At 34.5% G+C, this 18,928-nt stretch overlaps 1 protein-coding gene across 2 annotated transcripts; it reads left to right on the forward strand.

Annotated features, from left to right (window-relative positions):
- Positions 1-446: 446 nt before the first annotated feature.
- Positions 447-17,777, forward strand: LOC132548995 (46 kDa FK506-binding nuclear protein-like). 2 transcript variants are annotated; one of them, XM_060212903.1, is made up of 13 exons: positions 447-531; positions 3,503-3,583; positions 4,052-4,210; positions 4,858-4,974; positions 5,764-5,847; positions 8,829-8,950; positions 9,361-9,436; positions 10,270-10,421; positions 11,497-11,604; positions 12,996-13,088; positions 14,039-14,168; positions 17,322-17,370; positions 17,667-17,777. In XM_060212903.1, exons 1-13 carry the CDS (start codon positions 495-497, stop codon positions 17,743-17,745), a joined length of 1,287 nt encoding a protein of 428 aa, XP_060068886.1. In that variant the 5' UTR covers positions 447-494; the 3' UTR covers positions 17,746-17,777. The 2 variants fall into 2 exon arrangements, with proteins under 2 accessions (XP_060068886.1, XP_060068887.1); XM_060212904.1 differs by having other exon boundaries at positions 460-531; positions 9,361-9,423; positions 10,269-10,421.
- Positions 17,778-18,928: the final 1,151 nt, after the last annotated feature.

Below are 18,928 nucleotides of genomic sequence, written 5' to 3' on the forward strand. Positions count from 1 at the left end.
CGTATCATATATACGTCTCTGTATTAACTTATCTCAACAGTTACAGGAGTCGGAAAATTAATCGGATTTTAACGCTAAAAATTTAAAGATGATTTTCTCAAATTGAAAATTGTATAGATGTGTACTTTTGGAGACAAATGATTTAGAAAAAGTGTAACTAGTTAACATGAATTTCTTTTTCACAGCGTTACAAAGAGCAGCTTCTAATCGCTCTATTATACGCTCCTGTCGAAACTACAAGAAAACTCATAACAAAAGAAAGATGTATACTCTAAAAAAGAATCTTTACACTTGTAGGAGAATAAAACCAATAAATTGTGGCACGCAGTTGGTAATAGTATTTTCAGTAGGTGAGAATTGCTGTTATTTTCTACACGCATTCAATTCCTGTGCACGTCACGTTTTACGACATTCGAACTGTTATTGTAGCGACCTTTTTACGGCTGTTCGGCATGTGGTTTGATGTGTGTGCAGACTTTTAAACTTTAAATCCAATGGTTGTTTTATCTGAAGTCCAGAATATGTTTTGGGGTGAGTTTGTGATATTCATAAAAGGCGTATTTTAAATGTCCATAGAGATTTTGCTGATATGAAACCCAGTTGTGTCTTTACGAGTTAAGTTTGAAAAGTTGGCCAACCGAGGGCCTCGCCACACGTGTTCCTGTTTTGAACAGTTGTCGCATTCGGTGAAATGATATATATGAATCGGCCATAAAATTTTCTGCCTAAATTAATGGGAGTCATAATGCTTAAACAGCGAGAATATTACATATGAAAATGCTTTTAAAATGAAATATTCTTTAATATACAATATTCTTATTGTATTCATTTTCCATACTCATTCTATATTGGAACTAGATCTTGGACCTTAACAATTTAATATCATTTTTGATACAAAATTTTACAGAAATTTTACTTTAACAGTTTCCATTATGCTATACACTTGCCATTGACTCTATCTTTAGATAATTGTGAAAAAATGATTTCTAGCAGAGCTCTATTATTTGTCTTCAGATCACGTCACTTTATGTACCCAGTCATTTGAAGAAATCAGTGTTAACTAAGGTTGAAGTTAATTGTTGTGAATTTATGATCAGGCCGACCACTAATTGCCAAAATTAAAGCGAATATGACATCTGGTAATTCACCAGTACCAAGTACAAGGATGTACTTTCCTTGGCACATCTTGCTAGCTATGCTATGTCAATGAATTGCAACCGAACAAATACATAATTGATTTGAAATGTGTTTATACTATCAGATTCATTTTAAAAAAATAACACGTGAAACAGAAGTATTTTCCTATTATCCACAGATATGACTTCAAATTCGCTCACCTGAAATGACCAACATGTTAATTTGAAATGTGATTACACTTCGGTTTCTGATGACATCACTAAATCACAGATATGCTTCATTAGCTGACACTAGTGGCTTAAGAGTACACTTGAAAAGTGTATTACATAAAATCATTTGAATGGAAATGACATTTGATAAAAAAAAAAAAAATCAAAATAAAATCATGGTGCAATAATGGTGGATATTTATGTGTGTACCTTTTCTAAGGGTTAAAGTGTTTATTGTTAAATTATGTAAATTATTTTTTGGTCTGGTTGTCTGCAACCGGCTTGTTAATTCAAATCAGAAAAATCAGAAATGAGTCATTTGAAGTGATTATTTTAAAATCATCATTTGTCCAATATATACTTGTATGTTTGGACTTTTGCAGCCCAAAGAAATGCAAGAAGGTATGGCCTATTATTCATTATTGATATGTTTGGTGTTTTTTTTGAGGTTTTGAACAAATTTTATATCCTCAGCAATTAATTTAAAGGAGGCTGCCAGGATTGAGGAGCCATCACGCAGGGGGCCTCTCATTCAACATACTGATACGTTTAGCTATAATATAATAAAATAGATATTCTGGTAAACCTAATATAAATAGACAGATAAACAAAACAAAAAAAAACACTCACATGAACAACCAAGCAGGGTAAACAAACAGGACAAACATACAAACAGGACAGACAAATGGACAGTGACCAGACCAGAAATAATAAACAGATAGTCAAGACATAAGACAAACAATGTAACAAAATACAGTGAAGTAAGAAACGTGATACTTATCAATTTTTATTGGTTCTTTACAGAAGAGACATAAATATTTCTGTTAGTATTATTAAATAAGCAGATTTTGGGGGAAAAAAGAAGAAAGGTGAGGTGTCACAATTAGACTCTAATAATGCTGACCATTCTCTCCAAAGCGTTTTAAATTTCTCAGCTTCATGTTGATTTTCTGATATGCGCTTTTGTTCTTAATAAGTGCTAATATATATAGATAGACTGTTTTTAAGACACTTTGTTTTATATATATATAATATTTAATGCTTAAACTTATCACATTATCAACTGCAGCCTTTGCTTAATCATTGCTTAAAAATCCAAAGATGAAAGATTTCTTATCTTATTTGTATGAAAAATCTGAGACAATCTCTCAAAGTTATGTAGCAATCATCTCACTTCTTGACAATCCCACAAGATGTGTTCAGTTGTTTCTCTATCTGTTTTACCTAATGAACAGAAAGAATTATCAGTTAATCCCATCTTAAATAACACTGAATTGGTATTCAAAATGTGGTGATTAATTTTGTATTGAAGCCATTATAATTTGATATTTTTAGTAACTTTGAAAGGAAGTATATAGATTTGTTTCCATGTGTCATCATTGATATTGTAGTTAATCCATTTTAATTTACCAGTGGGTGTGGCATTTTTTTTACATAATACATTATCAACTTTACTTTTCCATAGGAAATGGTATAATTCTGTATTAAGAGTCTTGATGTAGGTTTCATCAGGATTTGGAAGTGAGATAAAAAGATGATTTAGTTGAAAGATGACCAAAGTCTTAAATACTGTTAGTCTTCCAATTGGAGTAAGTAGCCTTCAACTCCACATGATTGATATTTATTCACTTGATAGATGACAACAAAACACTGGCATCCTTGGATGGATTTGTGGTTTATTTTATATCTGGGAGGTTGTTTTACATGTGAAAATGAGGTTGTTTGACATGTGAAAATGATGTTGTTTTACATGTGAAAATGTGGTTGTGAAAATAGGTTGTTTGACATGTGAAAATGATGTTGTTTTACATGTGAAAATGTGGTTGTGAAAATAGGTTGTTTTACATGTGAAAATGAGGTTGTTTTATATGTGAAAATGTGCTTTTGAAAAAAAATATATAAATTTAACAATGAAATACATACTCATGAAATTTCATGGTGAATGGTTTAAATTACACCTTTTTGTTCTTTGTGGAAACATGACATGTTACAGCAACCAAAATTATCTAGGTGCGAGGTCACGCAGGTCAGTAGTTCACATGATACTGCTCAACAAAATGGGTGCACTGAAATACATAACATTTCGGAACCATTGTCAAAATATATTGTACATATATACAATGTAGACATTGTCTTTTAATTGTAATGTATTCCAGGTGTGACATTAGATGGCGGTAAACACTACACTCAGACTGTGGAGCGCTCCTTCCACATCTCCATGGCAGCTCTGGAGCCTGGTAAATATTCTCTTACAATAAGATGAAGAAATTTAGGGAAGCTGTAACTGTATATTGGCCTTTGCTGATATCAACACACTTAATCTTACTTTGTCTGACAATAGTTGAAGGTTTGAAGGGTACTGAATCCCTCAGAATTAAAATCTGCTCCTTTTATACTTAGGATGATTCATCATATTTTTACATTGATTAAAACGGTAGAAAATGACTCATTGCTCCAACTGTCTCTGTGTCATTGTTACCAAATTTTCACTCTTCATCAACATCATTAAAAAAGTATTGATAATATAAAGTTAGACAAAATTCTGCAAGAGCTTTCTCAGATAAAAAGAGACCTTGAATATTACGGCTGAAATTTCCCTTTTGAGTGAAATGAAATGTAATACATATATTTTGTACATACTGGGTAGACATTTTGCTGTTAGATTGATTTCCATAGATCATCATGTGTTTGTCTGTTTCATATAGCCTCAAATGGGAAGTCGAAGCAGCCTGTGTCTGTGATGATACAACATGATAAGGCAGAGTTCATGCTCTGCACACTTGAACAGGGACGATTGTATCAACAGACACTGGACCTCAATTTCACAGAAGGTGAAGAAGTTACCTTCTTCTTAAATGGCACAGGTAAGTGATGTTTATTTTTCTTACCCTGACAGGTATCCACACTTTCACTGGTGTGGACTTTGTTTGTCATAACCATCATGATAAATGCATGGTTAAACAGTATCAATCAAATGAGACATCAACTTGATAACATCACAACAATATTGAGCATTTAGTTTACAAGAGAGGGTAAAAGATTCAATTAGTCATTTCAGGTTCTGCATGGAAAATAACAAAATACTGAATGTGAAAAGAACTATTGAAAAAGAACAATTCACATTTTTATTTCATTTTTTGGCAGAAAGTTGACAATGTTAGGCCATATTAATTTTGAGTCTGTATATGCATGGTCTCTGATCTCTTCAATTTCAAATATAAACTTTGCCGTTGAAACAGTGCTATGTAGAAAGGAGAACAAATGTACTAGTTTTATTGGTGGATTTTTGTGTATAATATTTTTGTTGTTCATCCATCACTTTCATTGATATGAATGTATTACCTTGGTACATCAAGTTATGTGGAGAATCCTCAAGTTTATAAATGTAGTGCAAAATTCGTAGATTTAGAAAAAAACAGAAGAAAGCAAGAAAAAGGTAAAATTGGTCTTGTGGAATCATGCTGAAATGTTTGTGCATTTAAAAAAAATTAAAATTCTGTTATAATAACAGGGATTGTGCATTTGACTGGATACCTAGTTGAGGATGAGAATATGATGTCAGACATGGAGGATATGGATGATGCTAACCTCAGCATGGAGGACATGTCTGATTCAGACTCTGACGCAGGTAATAAACATGTATGAAAGACTTCATCCGGTCATGGGTGTTCATTCAATGGCCCACATCATTTCCTCATAATGGATCACCCTGACTTTCAAGCTTTCCATTGGGAATAGATAATTTGTTAATAACTTGATAATTTGCATGGTACAGTTACACTTGGTAGATAAAAAATGGATATATGGTGTTGATTTGTTTTGGGGTCTCTAGGTTTTCCATAATTCTAAGACAAGATAAAATATATAAAAGTGTAATTCATATCTCTGACAACACTGTCACTCCGGCACATAGAAGTCTCTATAAGAGGGTGTTTAGCAAATACTTACACAGAGCAAGTGTTTTACCATCCAAAAATGTTCCTGATATGACTTCCAGTGATAGTAGATAATTTTGGTTAGGAAAAAAACAGTCTTCAGTTTGAAACAAACAGGTTTAACATTCTCCCTCAGTTTTTAATCAATATCTTTGAAACTTGGTTGGTCTTAAAACCACAACATGAGATTGTGTTCTGAACATCATTTTGATACAACAATATTTAAAGAAGTTATTGCCCTTTGTTCCTTGCATCATTTTCACATATTCATATTTAACATAAGCACTGTTTCCCTCTCAATATTTTGTACTGTCTTTACCTGTACAATTTTCTACACATATATATATCATAAATCATGAATATTTCTTTGGCATGGGTTGAGCATTACTGATTTGCCAAGCAGAACTCTTGTTTACATATTCACGGATTAAAAAAGCCAGGTTTATCTTTCAGTGATTATATTGTGAGCTTTCTGATTATAGCACCAGCTCTTGTTGGTCTAGATGATGATGATGATGATGATGATGATAGTGATGAGGATGAAGACAAGAGTCCTGTTTTAACAGGTAACATTTTGTAGGTTCAGTGAAATCTGGTCAAGTGTAGCTGCGTAAGTGTTATATGAATAATTTAAAATACTATTTAATCTTGAAACTAAGCCATTCTTGAAGCTGAGCCAGTTAAAAACAATAAGCCAAGGGTTCCTTGTAGGGAAAAATCTTTTAGGAAGTAGATAAATTTGCAGATATGTTGGTTGCAAATATAAACTGTAAAGTTATTGTGAGGAAAAGTATTCAGATTGAGAAAGACAAGTTTGATACTGGAAACTCAAATGTATGCAGAAGTTGTGAATTAAGTACATTTTTACTTCCGTAATTGTAAACATAGTCAAACTTCATTAATTTAAATTCAGAAAACTTGATTACCCTGATCAACTGGAAGTATTTTGTTGGTCCATGCAAAATTTTCTTCTCATCTTAGTAATTAAGACTCAGAAAGGTGAAAATCTTGATAATTTGAAGAACATATTGTGATTAAAATAAAGTACACTTACGATAATCAGTATCTATTTTTTATGTACAAACTGTAGCGTGTGTGTCACAATTTATGTGAAAATAATCTATCAAAATGTATATTTCTTGATTGGCAGCTAAGAGCACCTGACTGAAAATAATATAAGCTTGAAAATAGATGTTTATTATAATATATAATGGTTTTTAGGTCATCTGACCCGAAGGGTCCGATGACCTATAGTCATCATGCTTCGTCCGTCGTCGTCCGCCGTGCGCCGTCCGTAAACTTTTCATTCAAACGACTTCTTCTCAAATACTAGAAGGTCTAGGGGGCTAATACTTGGCACAGAGGATACTGGCATGGAGCTCTACCAAGTTTGTTCAAATGAATGACCTTGACCCACTTTAAAGGTCACAGGGGTCAAATATGTTAAAATCTTTAAACAACTTCTTCTCATTAACCAAAAGGCTCAGAGTGTAGATATTGGGCCTGTGACATGCTGGGATGAAGGACTACCAAGTTTGTTCAAATGAATGACCTTGACCCACTTTAAAGGTCACAGGGGTCAAATATGTTAAAATCTTTAAACAACTTCTTCTCAATAACCAAAAGGCTCAGATTGCTGATATTGTGCCTGTGGCATGCTGGGATGAAGGGCTATCAAGTTTGTTTAAATGAATGACCTTGAACAACTTTCAAGGTCACAGGGGTCAAATATGTCAAAATCTTTAAATAACTTCTTCTCAAATACTAGAAGGCCTAGGGGGCTAATACTTGGCCCATAGCATGCTGGCATGGAGCCCTACAAAGTTTGTTCAAATGAATGACCTTGGCCCACTTTCAAGGTCACAGGGGTCAAATATGTCAAAATCTTTAAATAACTTCTTCTCAAATACTAGAAGGCCTAGGGGGCTAATACTTGGCCCATAGCATGCTGGCATGGAGCCCTACATCTCAATAAGCAAAAGTCTATGAGTGCCGATATTGGGTCTGTAGCATGCTGGGAGGAAAGGCTACCAAGTTTATTCAAATGAATGACCTCAACCCACTTTCAAGGTCACAGGGGTCAAATATGTTAAAATCTTTAAACAACTTCTTCTCATTAACCAAAAGGCTCAGAGTGTAGATATTGGGCCTGTGACATGCTGGGATGAAGGACTACCAAGTTTGTTCAAATGAATGACCTTGACCCACTTTAAAGGTCACAGGGGTCAAATATGTTAAAATCTTTAAACAACTTCTTCTCAATAACCAAAAGGCTCAGATTGCTGATATTGTGCCTGTGGCATGCTGGGATGAAGGGCTATCAAGTTTGTTTAAATGAATGACCTTGAACAACTTTCAAGGTCACAGGGGTCAAATATGTCAAAATCTTTAAATAACTTCTTCTCAAATACTAGAAGGCCTAGGGGGCTAATACTTGGCCCATAGCATGCTGGCATGGAGCCTTACAAAGTTTGTTCAAATGAATGACCTTGGCCCACTTTCAAGGTCACAGGGGTCAAATATGTTAAAATATACAAAGGACTTCATCTCAATAAGCAAAAGTCTATGAGTGCCGATATTGGGTCTGTAGCATGCTGGGGGGAAAGGCTACCAAGTTTATTTAAATGAATGACCTTGAACAACTTTCAAGGTCGCAGGGGTCAAATATGTCAAAATATTTAAATAACTTCTTCTCAAATACTAGAAGGCCTAGAGGGCTAATACTTGGCCCATAGCATGCTGGCATGGAGCCCTACAAAGTTTGTTCAAATGAATGACCTTGGCCCACTTTCAAGGTCACAGGGGTCAAATATGTTAAAATATACAAAGGACTTCATCTCAATAAGCAAAAGTCTATGAGTGCCGATATTGGGTCTGTAGCATGCTGGGAGGAAAGGCTACTAAGTTTATTCAAATGAATGACCTCAACTCACTTTCAAGGTCACAGGGGTCAAATATGTTAAAATATACAAACGACTTCTTCTCAACAAGCAAAAGTCCATGAGTGCTGATATTGGGCCTGTAAGATGCTTGGAGGAGAGGCTACCAAGTTTGTTCAAATGAATGACCTCAACCCACTTTCTAGGTTTGGCTTGCTTTTTGTCAGATGACCGTTAAGGCCCATGGGCCTCTTGTTATGATATGTCATTGTTATTAACAAGAAGGTTTGAGGGTATTGGAATAGTTACTGCTGAAAGATTCACCAAAATGCAATAGGATCCACATGGATCTATCATTCCTCTGAGAACTTAAAATTATTGAAGATACTCTACTTGTTACTTTGTTGCTGAAACTTCTGGAGTAGCAGTTCAACAAAATTAGAGGCTTGCATGGCATCATGCTTATGACTGATACCTTAATATGTTGCAGTTGGGTCAATAATGCTGGATATTAAATGGAATGACCTGCCACCAGTTATGTTATAGGGGTAGCTTTAACCAGTCCCTTTTTCAATGATAAAAAAGGTCATGTCTTTATTGTCTACCTGATATTGATAGCCAGGATATACAATATATCAGTAAGGTTTTGTTGAAATACATTTTTTCAGTTTCAACCAAAAAACGTAAACAGGAACTTAAAGAAAAACCAGGCAAGAAGAAAGCGAAGGTTGTAGTGGTGGAGGAAGATGATGACAGTGAAGATGATGATAGTGATGATGATGATGAAGATGTATGTGTGTTGTTAACATATAATCAAATCATTGTATTTAATACTTTATCTGAAGTGTCAGTACAAGGATGCATTAATAGGTCCACAAAAAATTGTCAACTGCAGTTTGCTGAAATACTTAAATGCTGCCTTTCAAGTTGGCCATATCCGGAGTTGGTTTTTGCAGATAAGCTTCTTTTTCCAGTTGTTGTTATTCCTATTGGTAAACATGTGTTAAATCAATTAAACTTGCTTATTTCACAATTGTGATTTTAATATTGTAAATAAAAAAACATCTAAAAGGTTTAAAACGTACTAAAACCGTGTCACATGAAGGAATCCTGACTGAACCTCAGAGGTGATAGAATCTACTGTAGCATTACACTAAGATCTCGGCCATCAGAATTTAAACATCATTTTAATTTTTACAGATGCCATTCACATTAGCAGATTTTGACGAGGATGACGATGATGATGATGATGATGATGATGATGATGATGATGATGGTGAGAATTATGCTTTATGATTAATTAACAAAAAATAGATCTTATAGTTTATAGATCTTATAGTTTCTAGCTCACCTGGCCTAAAATTTTCTATTTAAATGCTTCCTTCTCAATAAAAAAACAGACCAAATGTCATGGTATTTGGCTGGATGGTTGCAGGGATGAACCCTGATAAAGTTTGCAAAAAGAAATGACCTTGACCTATCTTGAAGGTCATAGGGGTAAACCTATTATAACCTGTTAAATGCTTTTTTGGGTAAATCTTAAGTCTGAAAAACTGGATATTTGGTTGAATTTTGTTTCTGGGTCAAATTGAGACAAATTCTGAGATAAAAGAAATGGCATTTACCTATAATCCAGGTAATAAATGTATCTGTAGAGTTGAGTATTAGAAGCTTTCTGTTTTGGTAATTGATGCAGGCCCATTTGACCTCTTGTTTAATCAATGTCGGCCTGCATTTATTATATACTTAAGAAGCTATTGATAAAATACAGGCCACATGATGTGTTTGTTTATGATATTCCTCCACAAGATTTTATTTGAATGATTTACAGTAAATTCCTGGAAATGATTGCATGAATTCAGTAATGAAAAAATTTCTGTAAAAATCCATATTCCAAAGTGAGCTTCTTATCAGCACATTTATGGTCATAGGTACTGAAATAAATCCTCGTGTGTAAAAATCATTTAGTTACAGTATAACATTGATTACACAACAAGGTGTTGTGAACTTATTTTTAAGAAATTGATATAGTTTATTCAATATATATCTTCAAGCTAATATGTTATTCATAATTGTAAATGAGTAAACTTACTACATTTATACTTTCAGATGATGATGAACTGAATGATGAAATTGTTAAACAGATAACAGCAAAAAAAGTACAGAAAGCTGACACCCCAAAAAGTGTAAAGAAATCTGCTGTAAATACTCCGAAGAGTGAGATAAAGGCCACTCCACAACAGAAAAAGGAACAAGCACAGGTATTACCAGCAATAATACTGGTACAGTGGAAACCACTTAATATCAATTTCCTGTTAATATCATGTTTTCATGAAACACCAATTTTCCCTCTTCTAAGTAATCAACATCAGTAAATGTCACTTATTTGCATATGGGCAATGCTTTCAATGACTTTAATGACAATGAAACACAGGTAAATGAGGAAAACAACTATAATGGATTCATGCCTCAAGGGCCATGCATCAAACATGAATGCTTTAGAGAATTTATCGTTCACAAAGACATCAGTTGAAGCAAGCAGTGCTCCAGATAATTTTTTACCTAATGGGTAATTGTACACATCAATTTCAATTATGATGAGTAAAACTTGGGTTATGTCTTAAAAGTTGAGTAAACATCCAGTCATAAATGTATTGCTGGCTTAAGAATCCATGCATAACCTACAAGTTAATGTTAAGGTCGATTTTGGTCATCACTTGACCTGCTGACACACAGCCACGGGAACATTGCCTTCCACTCCTCGATCTTTTTGTCAGACACATTTTCATTTCTGTTTTGATTTTGTTATTTCACTGATTATCTCATTCAACAGTTCTTTTACCAATGTCTCGAAAGAAAGTTGGGTTCTCACGTGGAACCCAAACAATTCAAGTGACATTTTTATCACTGTCGTCATCAAACGTTCTGTGCATGTAAACATCCGACAGACGTTTGAATTTGAAGGGAAATCAGTAAAGCGTTTAGAAGTATAGAATGCCGAATTAGGGACAGACTAAAGTCTGTGTGAACATTTCCAGATTGTGTACGCAAGCTATCTTAAACCACAGCGTAGTACTAATTATTAATACATAGAGAGTACACACCCATTTAATTTTTGATGCGTAATTGACTAATTTTCCAGCATAATTTATGTGTGTACACATCTTAACTGGAGCACTGAGCAAGTGATATACATTATATACATGTATTGTTGACATTTAAAAGCTTCTTTCCTCATGATAGATTTAAGAACAAAATCTTGAAAGAAACAATCTTGGGAAACTTTGAGTATTCCTTCTTGGTGAAATTCGTATTTTCTGATTGATGTTTTAACAGAATGGCTCAGACAATACAGAGAGCACTAAGAAGAAAAAGAAAAAGAAGAAAGAGAAAAAGGAAGAAGATACAGCAGGAGGTCCTGGTGGGAATACACAAAAAGTAAAGGTGATTGTCATAAAATTCCCAGGTTTACCTAATGAAATAGAGATATATCTTGCCAAATGCTTTCTATGCATCATATTCATCAGAGTGAGGCGTTTAATATGCTAGTTATATTTGATGCCCCCAACAGTTTTATTTTTCGTTATGTCTACAGATAAATCTGGTGTGTTTCTTCAAACTAAGATGTTACATATTGAGTTCAAATTCAAGCCAAAATGACCATTTTCGATGGAGTTTTGGACATTTAGGGTACTGTGCAAAATGGCAATCTTCCACTCTTTTTTTCCTTTTGTCCAGAGATTATGACTTTGAATTCTGTTGTTCTTTTACCTATATGGTTACTGATATAAAAAAAAATCCAGTATTAGGTGCAGTTCTGGTCCTGTACACTTCAGTTTTCTTGAGTTCTTTCTGTTATGGCTTCAACCTTTTACAGATCACAGTAATGCCATCAGACCCCATTCTGTTTCATAACCAGGACATGAAATGGTTGGACAAGTTATTGTCCTTTGTGTGTATGTCTTTATAACCTATTTAATCTTGTCAGGACCTATGTAAAATCACTCTGAAGTTTCGTAGGTTTAGATCTATTACTAAAAAGATTATACCTCCAACTTTAACCAAACTTGATGTATAGATAGATCACATATCTGACACCTCAACACACACATCCTTTTCAAAATATCTTCTAAATTTTATGGTCAAGCAGTGTTGTTTCATCAGATGTGATGACTATGATACCAGTATATATCAAATCAATTAATTGTTACATGGAAAAAGAGAAAAAATTCAAACTTTACAAAACAAAGATGATTAAACAATGGTGGGTGACCAGATTCCTCTCGGGTCTCTTGTTGGTTTGAATCATTTTATTGGTCTATGTTAATGACACCTTACTATGATATTGATTGTGTATTCATACTTCATTTTTCTTTTGGATGCTACTGTGATAAAGTTAAGGAAAATATCTTTTGTTTTTAGAGAGAACACTTCTAAGTATCTTTCCTTTCAAATTGACATCCATAATAAAAGATCTCCTGAGGCCAGGTTCAGGTTGGGACTGCAGACATGTTTCAGCCTGCTAGACAGGCCATCATCAGGGCCTAATTTATTGGTGCGACTTACATTTTGAAGCTGAATAACAGAAGAGGTCATGTGACTAACACATTAGACAATATGATGACATCATTATGTTACCACAGAAAACGTTAAGGAGCAACAAAGCTTTTGTTTTCAATCTACTTTTTAAAAGCGCCCTGCATATTATTTGGTATCCTTCTGGGATCTAGAAGATTAACTTTTCCCTATCTACTCTGAAGGGATATTGGTTCTTGTTTTAAGTTATTATACATAATAAAAGTACATATAAATTGACTAAAAAACTTTTTGAATAGGACAAGACTCCGAAGAAGGCGGTTTTAGCTGGCGGCACCATTAGCGAGGAAATAAAAGTTGGTCATGGACCAGAGGCCAGGAAAGGAAAAATGGTAAAAATCTTATTATCACTAACTATTCACTTGGGTTACACTTAGTACATATATCTGATTGTCCTCATTATTTTTATATATTAATATAGGAATCTGCCCTCAGTTTTTAGATGCTGCACATCTATAGTCATTACCACATTTAAAACATGGAAACTAGTTATTTCTTCACAAAAAAAAAAAAAAAAAGAAACACATCTATGTCCCACATTTTTTCCATCTTGCAGAAACACATCTATGTCCCTGCAAGATGGAAAAAATGTGTTTTATTTAAATTTGTGACAAGGTCACAAGTGTCATAGTTCCAAAGGGTGGGAGGGGTGGAGCCTAATTGGGGAAATAGGGCAAATTCTATAAAAATCCTTCTTTATATGTGGGAATGCCCGGATTCTGTCCAAATTTAGTCGGAGACATGCTTGGGTGAAGGGGATCAGTTTTGTATCAACAGTGAGTTACTGCCTCTCGAGGCTTGGAGGGGTGGGCCAAAAATGGAAAATAAAAATGGTTGTTATGTTAAAACTGAAAACATCCTTGGTGAAGAGACCTTAGTTTTTTACAAACAGTGCATTAAACCCCCTTTTGGTGGAGGGGTAAGCGTATTATGGGAATATAGATACAAGTGTTTTAAATGCTTTTCCTGTAGTTGAAATAAATCTGTTTCAGCAAACTAAAGCAGGGGAGCGATACAGGCCCTATGGGCCTCATGTTCCACTTTATGTTGTGATGCCTTTTCATTGAGTCATTAGTTAGACCAAGGATTATGTTAAAACAAAGTCAACGGGTAATACTCAGTAGCTGGTTTTAGATTTGACCTGTTTATCTATTCCTCACAACCGAAATAACACTAATATGATTTCCTTTACATGGATCATAAAAGTATTTGAAGTCTGTCACACACATAATATTGTGGTCCCCAAGGCAAGCATAATACTGTCTTTTTTTTTGTCTCTCAGGTACATGTATACTACAAAGGGACACTAGGCAAGACTGGTAAACAGTTTGATTCCTGTACTGGTGGTAAACCCTTCAGGTTCCGACTTGGTAAAAAGGAGGTTATCAGTGGCTGGGACACTGGTGTTGTTGGTAAGTCAGCAAGCAATAGTCACCAGGTTATCTATTCTCATCCAGAAAAGAATAATTTTTCTGAAACTGAACATTGCATCAGTTATTTAACACATATTTGGTAAGAATTAGAGGTGTTGTCAGTTAGATAATAGATATCTAGTATGAAAGTAAAAAGAAGTGTTGTCAGTTAGTAAACAAAGATTTATCAAGTAACTGGAGATGAAGTCAGTAAACATATTTTTCAAGTTACTAGAAACGTGACAGGCAGTTCATAAAGATTTGATAAGTAAGTAGAGATGTTGTAATTTAGTAAACAGATATTTAGTAAGTTACTAGAGGTGTGGTCAGTTATTAGACAGAGATTTAGTAAGTTACTAAAGGTGTGGTCAGTTAGTAAACAGATATTTAGTTAGTTACTAAAGGTGTGGTCAGTTAGTAAACAGAGATTTAGTTAGTTACTAGAGGTCTGGTCAGTTATTAGACAGAGATTTAGTTAGTTACTGGAGGTGTGGTCAGTTATTAGACAGAGATTTAGTTAGTTACTAGAGGTGTGGTCAGTTAGTAAACAGAGATTTAGTTAGTTACTAAAGGTATGGTCAGTTATTAGACAGAGATTTAGTTAGTTACTGGAGGTGTGGTCAGTTAGTAAACAGAGATTTAGTAAGTTACTAGAGGTCTGGTCAGTTAATAAACAGAGATTTAGTAAGTTACTAAAGGTGTGGTCAGTTAGTAAACAGAGATTTAGTTAGTTACTAGAGGTCTGGTCAGTTAATAAACAGAGATTTAGTTAGTTACTAGAGGTCTGGTCAGTTATTAGACAGAGATTTAGTTAGTTACTGGAGGTGTGGTCAGTTAGTAAACAGAGATTTAGTAAGTTACTAAAGGTGTGGTCAGTTAGTAAACAGAGATCTAATGAGTTACTAAAGGTGTGGTCAGTTATTAGACAGAGATTTAGTAAGTTACTAAAGGTGTGGTCAGTTAGTAAACAGAGATTTAGTAAGTTACTAAAGGTGTGGTCAGTTAGTAAACAGAGATCTAATGAGTTACTAAAGGTGTGGTCAGTTATTAGACAGAGATTTAGTAAGTTACTAAAGGTGTGGTCAGTTAGTAAACAGAGATCTAATGAGTTACTAAAGGTGTGGTCAGTTAGTAAACAGAGATTTAGTACCGGTATGTTACTAGAGGTGTGGTCAGTTATTAGACAGAGATTTAGTACCGGTATGTTACTAGAGGTGTTGTCAGTTATTAGACAGAGATTTAGTACCGGTATGTTAGTAGAGGTGTTGTCAGTTAGTAAACAGAGATTTAGTACCGGTATGTTACTAGAGGTGTTGTCAGTTATTAGACAGAGATTTAGTACCGGTATGTTACTAGAGGTGTGGTCAGTTATTAGACAGAGATTTAGTACCGGTATGTTACTAGAGGTGTGGTCAGTTATTAGACAGAGATTTAGTACCGGTATGTTACTAGAGGTGTTGTCAGTTAGTAAACAGAGATTTAGTACCGGTATGTTACTAGAGGTGTTGTCAGTTATTAGACAGAGATTTAGTACCGGTATGTTACTAGAGGTGTGGTCAGTTATTAGACAGAGATTTAGTACCGGTATGTTACTAGAGGTGTTGTCAGTTATTAGACAGAGATTTAGTACCGGTATGTTACTAGAGGTGTTGTCAGTTATTAGACAGAGATTTAGTACCGGTATGTTACTAGAGGTGTGGTCAGTTATTAGACAGAGATTTAGTACCGGTATGTTACTAGAGGTGTTGTCAGTTATTAGACAGAGATTTAGTACCGGTATGTTACTAGAGGTGTGGTCAGTTATTAGACAGAGATTTAGTACCGGTATGTTACTAGAGGTGTGGTCAGTCAGATTTAGTACCGGTATGTTACTAGAGGTGTTGTCAGTTATTAGACAGAGATTTAGTACCGGTATGTTACTAGAGGTGTTGTCAGTTAGTAAACAGAGATTTAGTACCGGTATGTTACTAGAGGTGTGGTCAGTTATTAGACAGAGATTTAGTACCGGTATGTTACTAGAGGTGTTGTCAGTTATTAGACAGAGATTTAGTACCGGTATGTTACTAGAGGTGTTGTCAGTTATTAGACAGAGATTTAGTACCGGTATGTTACTAGAGGTGTTGTCAGTTAGTAAACAGAGATTTAGTACCGGTATGTTACTAGAGGTGTGGTCAGTTATTAGACAGAGATTTAGTAAGTTACTTGAGGTGTGGTCAGTTATTAGACAGAGATTTAGTAAGTTACTAGAGGTGTGGTCAGTTAGTAAACAGAGATTTAGTAAGTTAATAGAGGGGTGGTCAGTTAATAAACAGATATTTAGTTACAAGGTGAACGTGTGGTTAGTCAGTATCTGAAGGTTTGGTCTGTCATTAATTGAAGGTGGGGTCAGTCAGTATCTGAAGGTATGGTCAATCAGTATATGAAGGTATGGTCAGTCAGTACCTGGAGGTGGGGTCAGTCAGTACCTGGAGATGTAGTCAGTCAGTAGCTCAAGGTGAGGGTCAGTCATTAACGGGACAATGGTCAGCTTATATTATAAAATTGCAGTTTTAATGTTTATGCAACTACATTGATCGATATATTTCATGTGCTTTACAGGAGAATGTAAAGGTAACACCCAAAGAAAGGTTAAAATCATATTACTAAATATTATATGACACTGTTAGGACCTATGTGTCCTTAAGTACAATGCACTTAAGATACATATAGATTGAAAATGATTTATAATCATTGGGAATTTCATCCCAGGCTGTGCTTTGTTTTTCAATCTTGGCATCCCCCTTGACATTGGTCTACATATGACCTTGGCTGTTTTGTCAATTTGAAATCCCATAAAATCAAAAACATTACTAAAATCTTAACAGTTAGAATTGATGCTACATTACTTATATGGAAAGGTCAATAATATAGTCATAGCACTATAGATAAAGGTTTTCAAGGTCACAGTGCCAAAAATATAATGAACCTCAAGTGTCTGTTAACATAGAGTTAAAGATCAAGTCTTAGATTTCACATTTTACATTTCTTTCCAGGAAAACAGAAAACTTAACTCAAAAGTAAATCTAAACCCTAAAAACCTGACATTTGTTCAAAGAAAATATCTTAACACCTACTGTATTGCTAAAAAATTTGATATCTTCAATTTTTCCACAGGTATGAAAGTTGGAGGGACGAGAAAGCTGACAGTGCCTCCACAAGAAGGGTATACACATTTTAATGTTTAATGTTACAGTTAGTTGTTTAAAAAGTCATGATTAAATTAGGTTCACCTACCTTACACATTTCAAATTAAGCCTCACAATCATACATCAGAAGGGGATATTGTAATCACATTCAATCATCAGGTTGACCTGGTTTAACACTACATCTAGTTCTATGTTAGGCTGTGGAAATTGTTTTTCAACTTGATAACAATTGTTTACCTTAAGTCATGCTATATGAAGGTATCCTTACAATAAAATTGTTATTGCAGCAATGTCTTTAATTTACTTGTTACAGATATGGAAACCAAAGAACAGGTCCAATACCTCCTAATAGTACACTGGTGTTTGAGGTTGAGTTGAAGGCTGTCAGCTGATTCTACAAAAATAAAACTTCAAAAAAATGAAATTTTTGTTTGTGTAATCTCTTGTTTATGATGGTTTACAAGTGGTTCTGCCATCACACTATTTTCTGTGTGCCTGTATGCTGGACTGTGCGAGTTTGAAATGTGTACTTCTTGTATCTGTTTAACTGGATCTGTACATCTGTTTGTTTGACTATACATCTGTGGATCATCCATGTGTGTGTGTCCGTTTATTGGACTACACGATTGTGTGTTCTTTTGTTGGGCTACATATGAGTGTGTGTGTCAGGCTTTATACATAATGTCATCAAAATTAAGAGAAAATCATGCCAAAGATAATTATCAAACAAATGTTATCTTGATTTTTAGTCTCCTTTTCATAAGAAGGTAAAACCTACTGATTTTCAGAGTTTAGTGTCCTGCTAAGATTGTTTAGGATTAGATTTCAGCATGAACTTCAGGAAATTGCCATGTAGGATATTGGAGAAACACATGAAGTTATAAATATTTGTTCTTTCCCCCCAAGGAGAATATTGTTAGAATCTTCGATCAAAGGTCAACGCCATATTGAATCATCAAAAATAAAGATGTATTGCTGCACTTAGTGTTGCAAAATTCAATATCTGTTTTTTTATAAACAAGATTTAGATATGTTGTGACCCAATTTCCAAATCATTTTTGACCTGGTGATATAATGACTAAACATAGAAAAGACTTTCAATTCATGCTTTAAATCTTTTGGTGCAGCAGTACCAAGAGAAAGGATTTTTTTCTTTCCTCTCGCAATCCTACAATGGCTTGTGTATCAAACAAATGTGAAAGTTAAGATCATAATGATTCCACTTGATTTAAAGCTAAGTGTATTGAAAAGAAACTTATAATTTTTTTTTTACACGTTAGACTTTATGATCAGAGATTTTAAGAATCAAAGTCAAAACCTGAACTTGGATTTCCAGAATTTAAGTAGACATTGACGAGGTAATTTGCATTGAAGTTTACCTTACTGTAGACAAAGGGCACATACTTTTACAGGTTGAAGAAGCCCAGGAAAATGGCTGACCAATGAATAGAATACCAGTATATAAAATCTTTGTATTGGCAGGATTACAAGCATGTAGGTGGTCTTAATGTAGGAGGATGGAGTACCCGGGGAAAGCCCACAGGGTCGGCATGTGACCCCCATACCTTTCACGTC

This window comes from Ylistrum balloti, unplaced genomic scaffold (genome assembly GCF_031769215.1).
Source record: "Ylistrum balloti isolate Yb309-2 unplaced genomic scaffold, AGI_CSIRO_Ybal_v1 Utg370038, whole genome shotgun sequence".
Classification (NCBI taxonomy): domain Eukaryota; kingdom Metazoa; phylum Mollusca; class Bivalvia; order Pectinida; family Pectinidae; genus Ylistrum; species Ylistrum balloti.

Excerpts from the sequence above, each read along its gene's own strand:
- LOC132548995 (XM_060212903.1), top strand. The coding sequence starts at position 495 with ATGGTTGTTTTATCTGAAGTCCAGAATATGTTTTGGG. Across the intron at positions 4,211-4,857 it reads CTTCTTCTTAAATGGCACAG|GGATTGTGCATTTGACTGGA; the intron begins GTAAGTGATGTT and ends TTATAATAACAG. Across the intron at positions 17,371-17,666 it reads ACAGTGCCTCCACAAGAAGG|ATATGGAAACCAAAGAACAG; the intron begins GTATACACATTT and ends TACTTGTTACAG.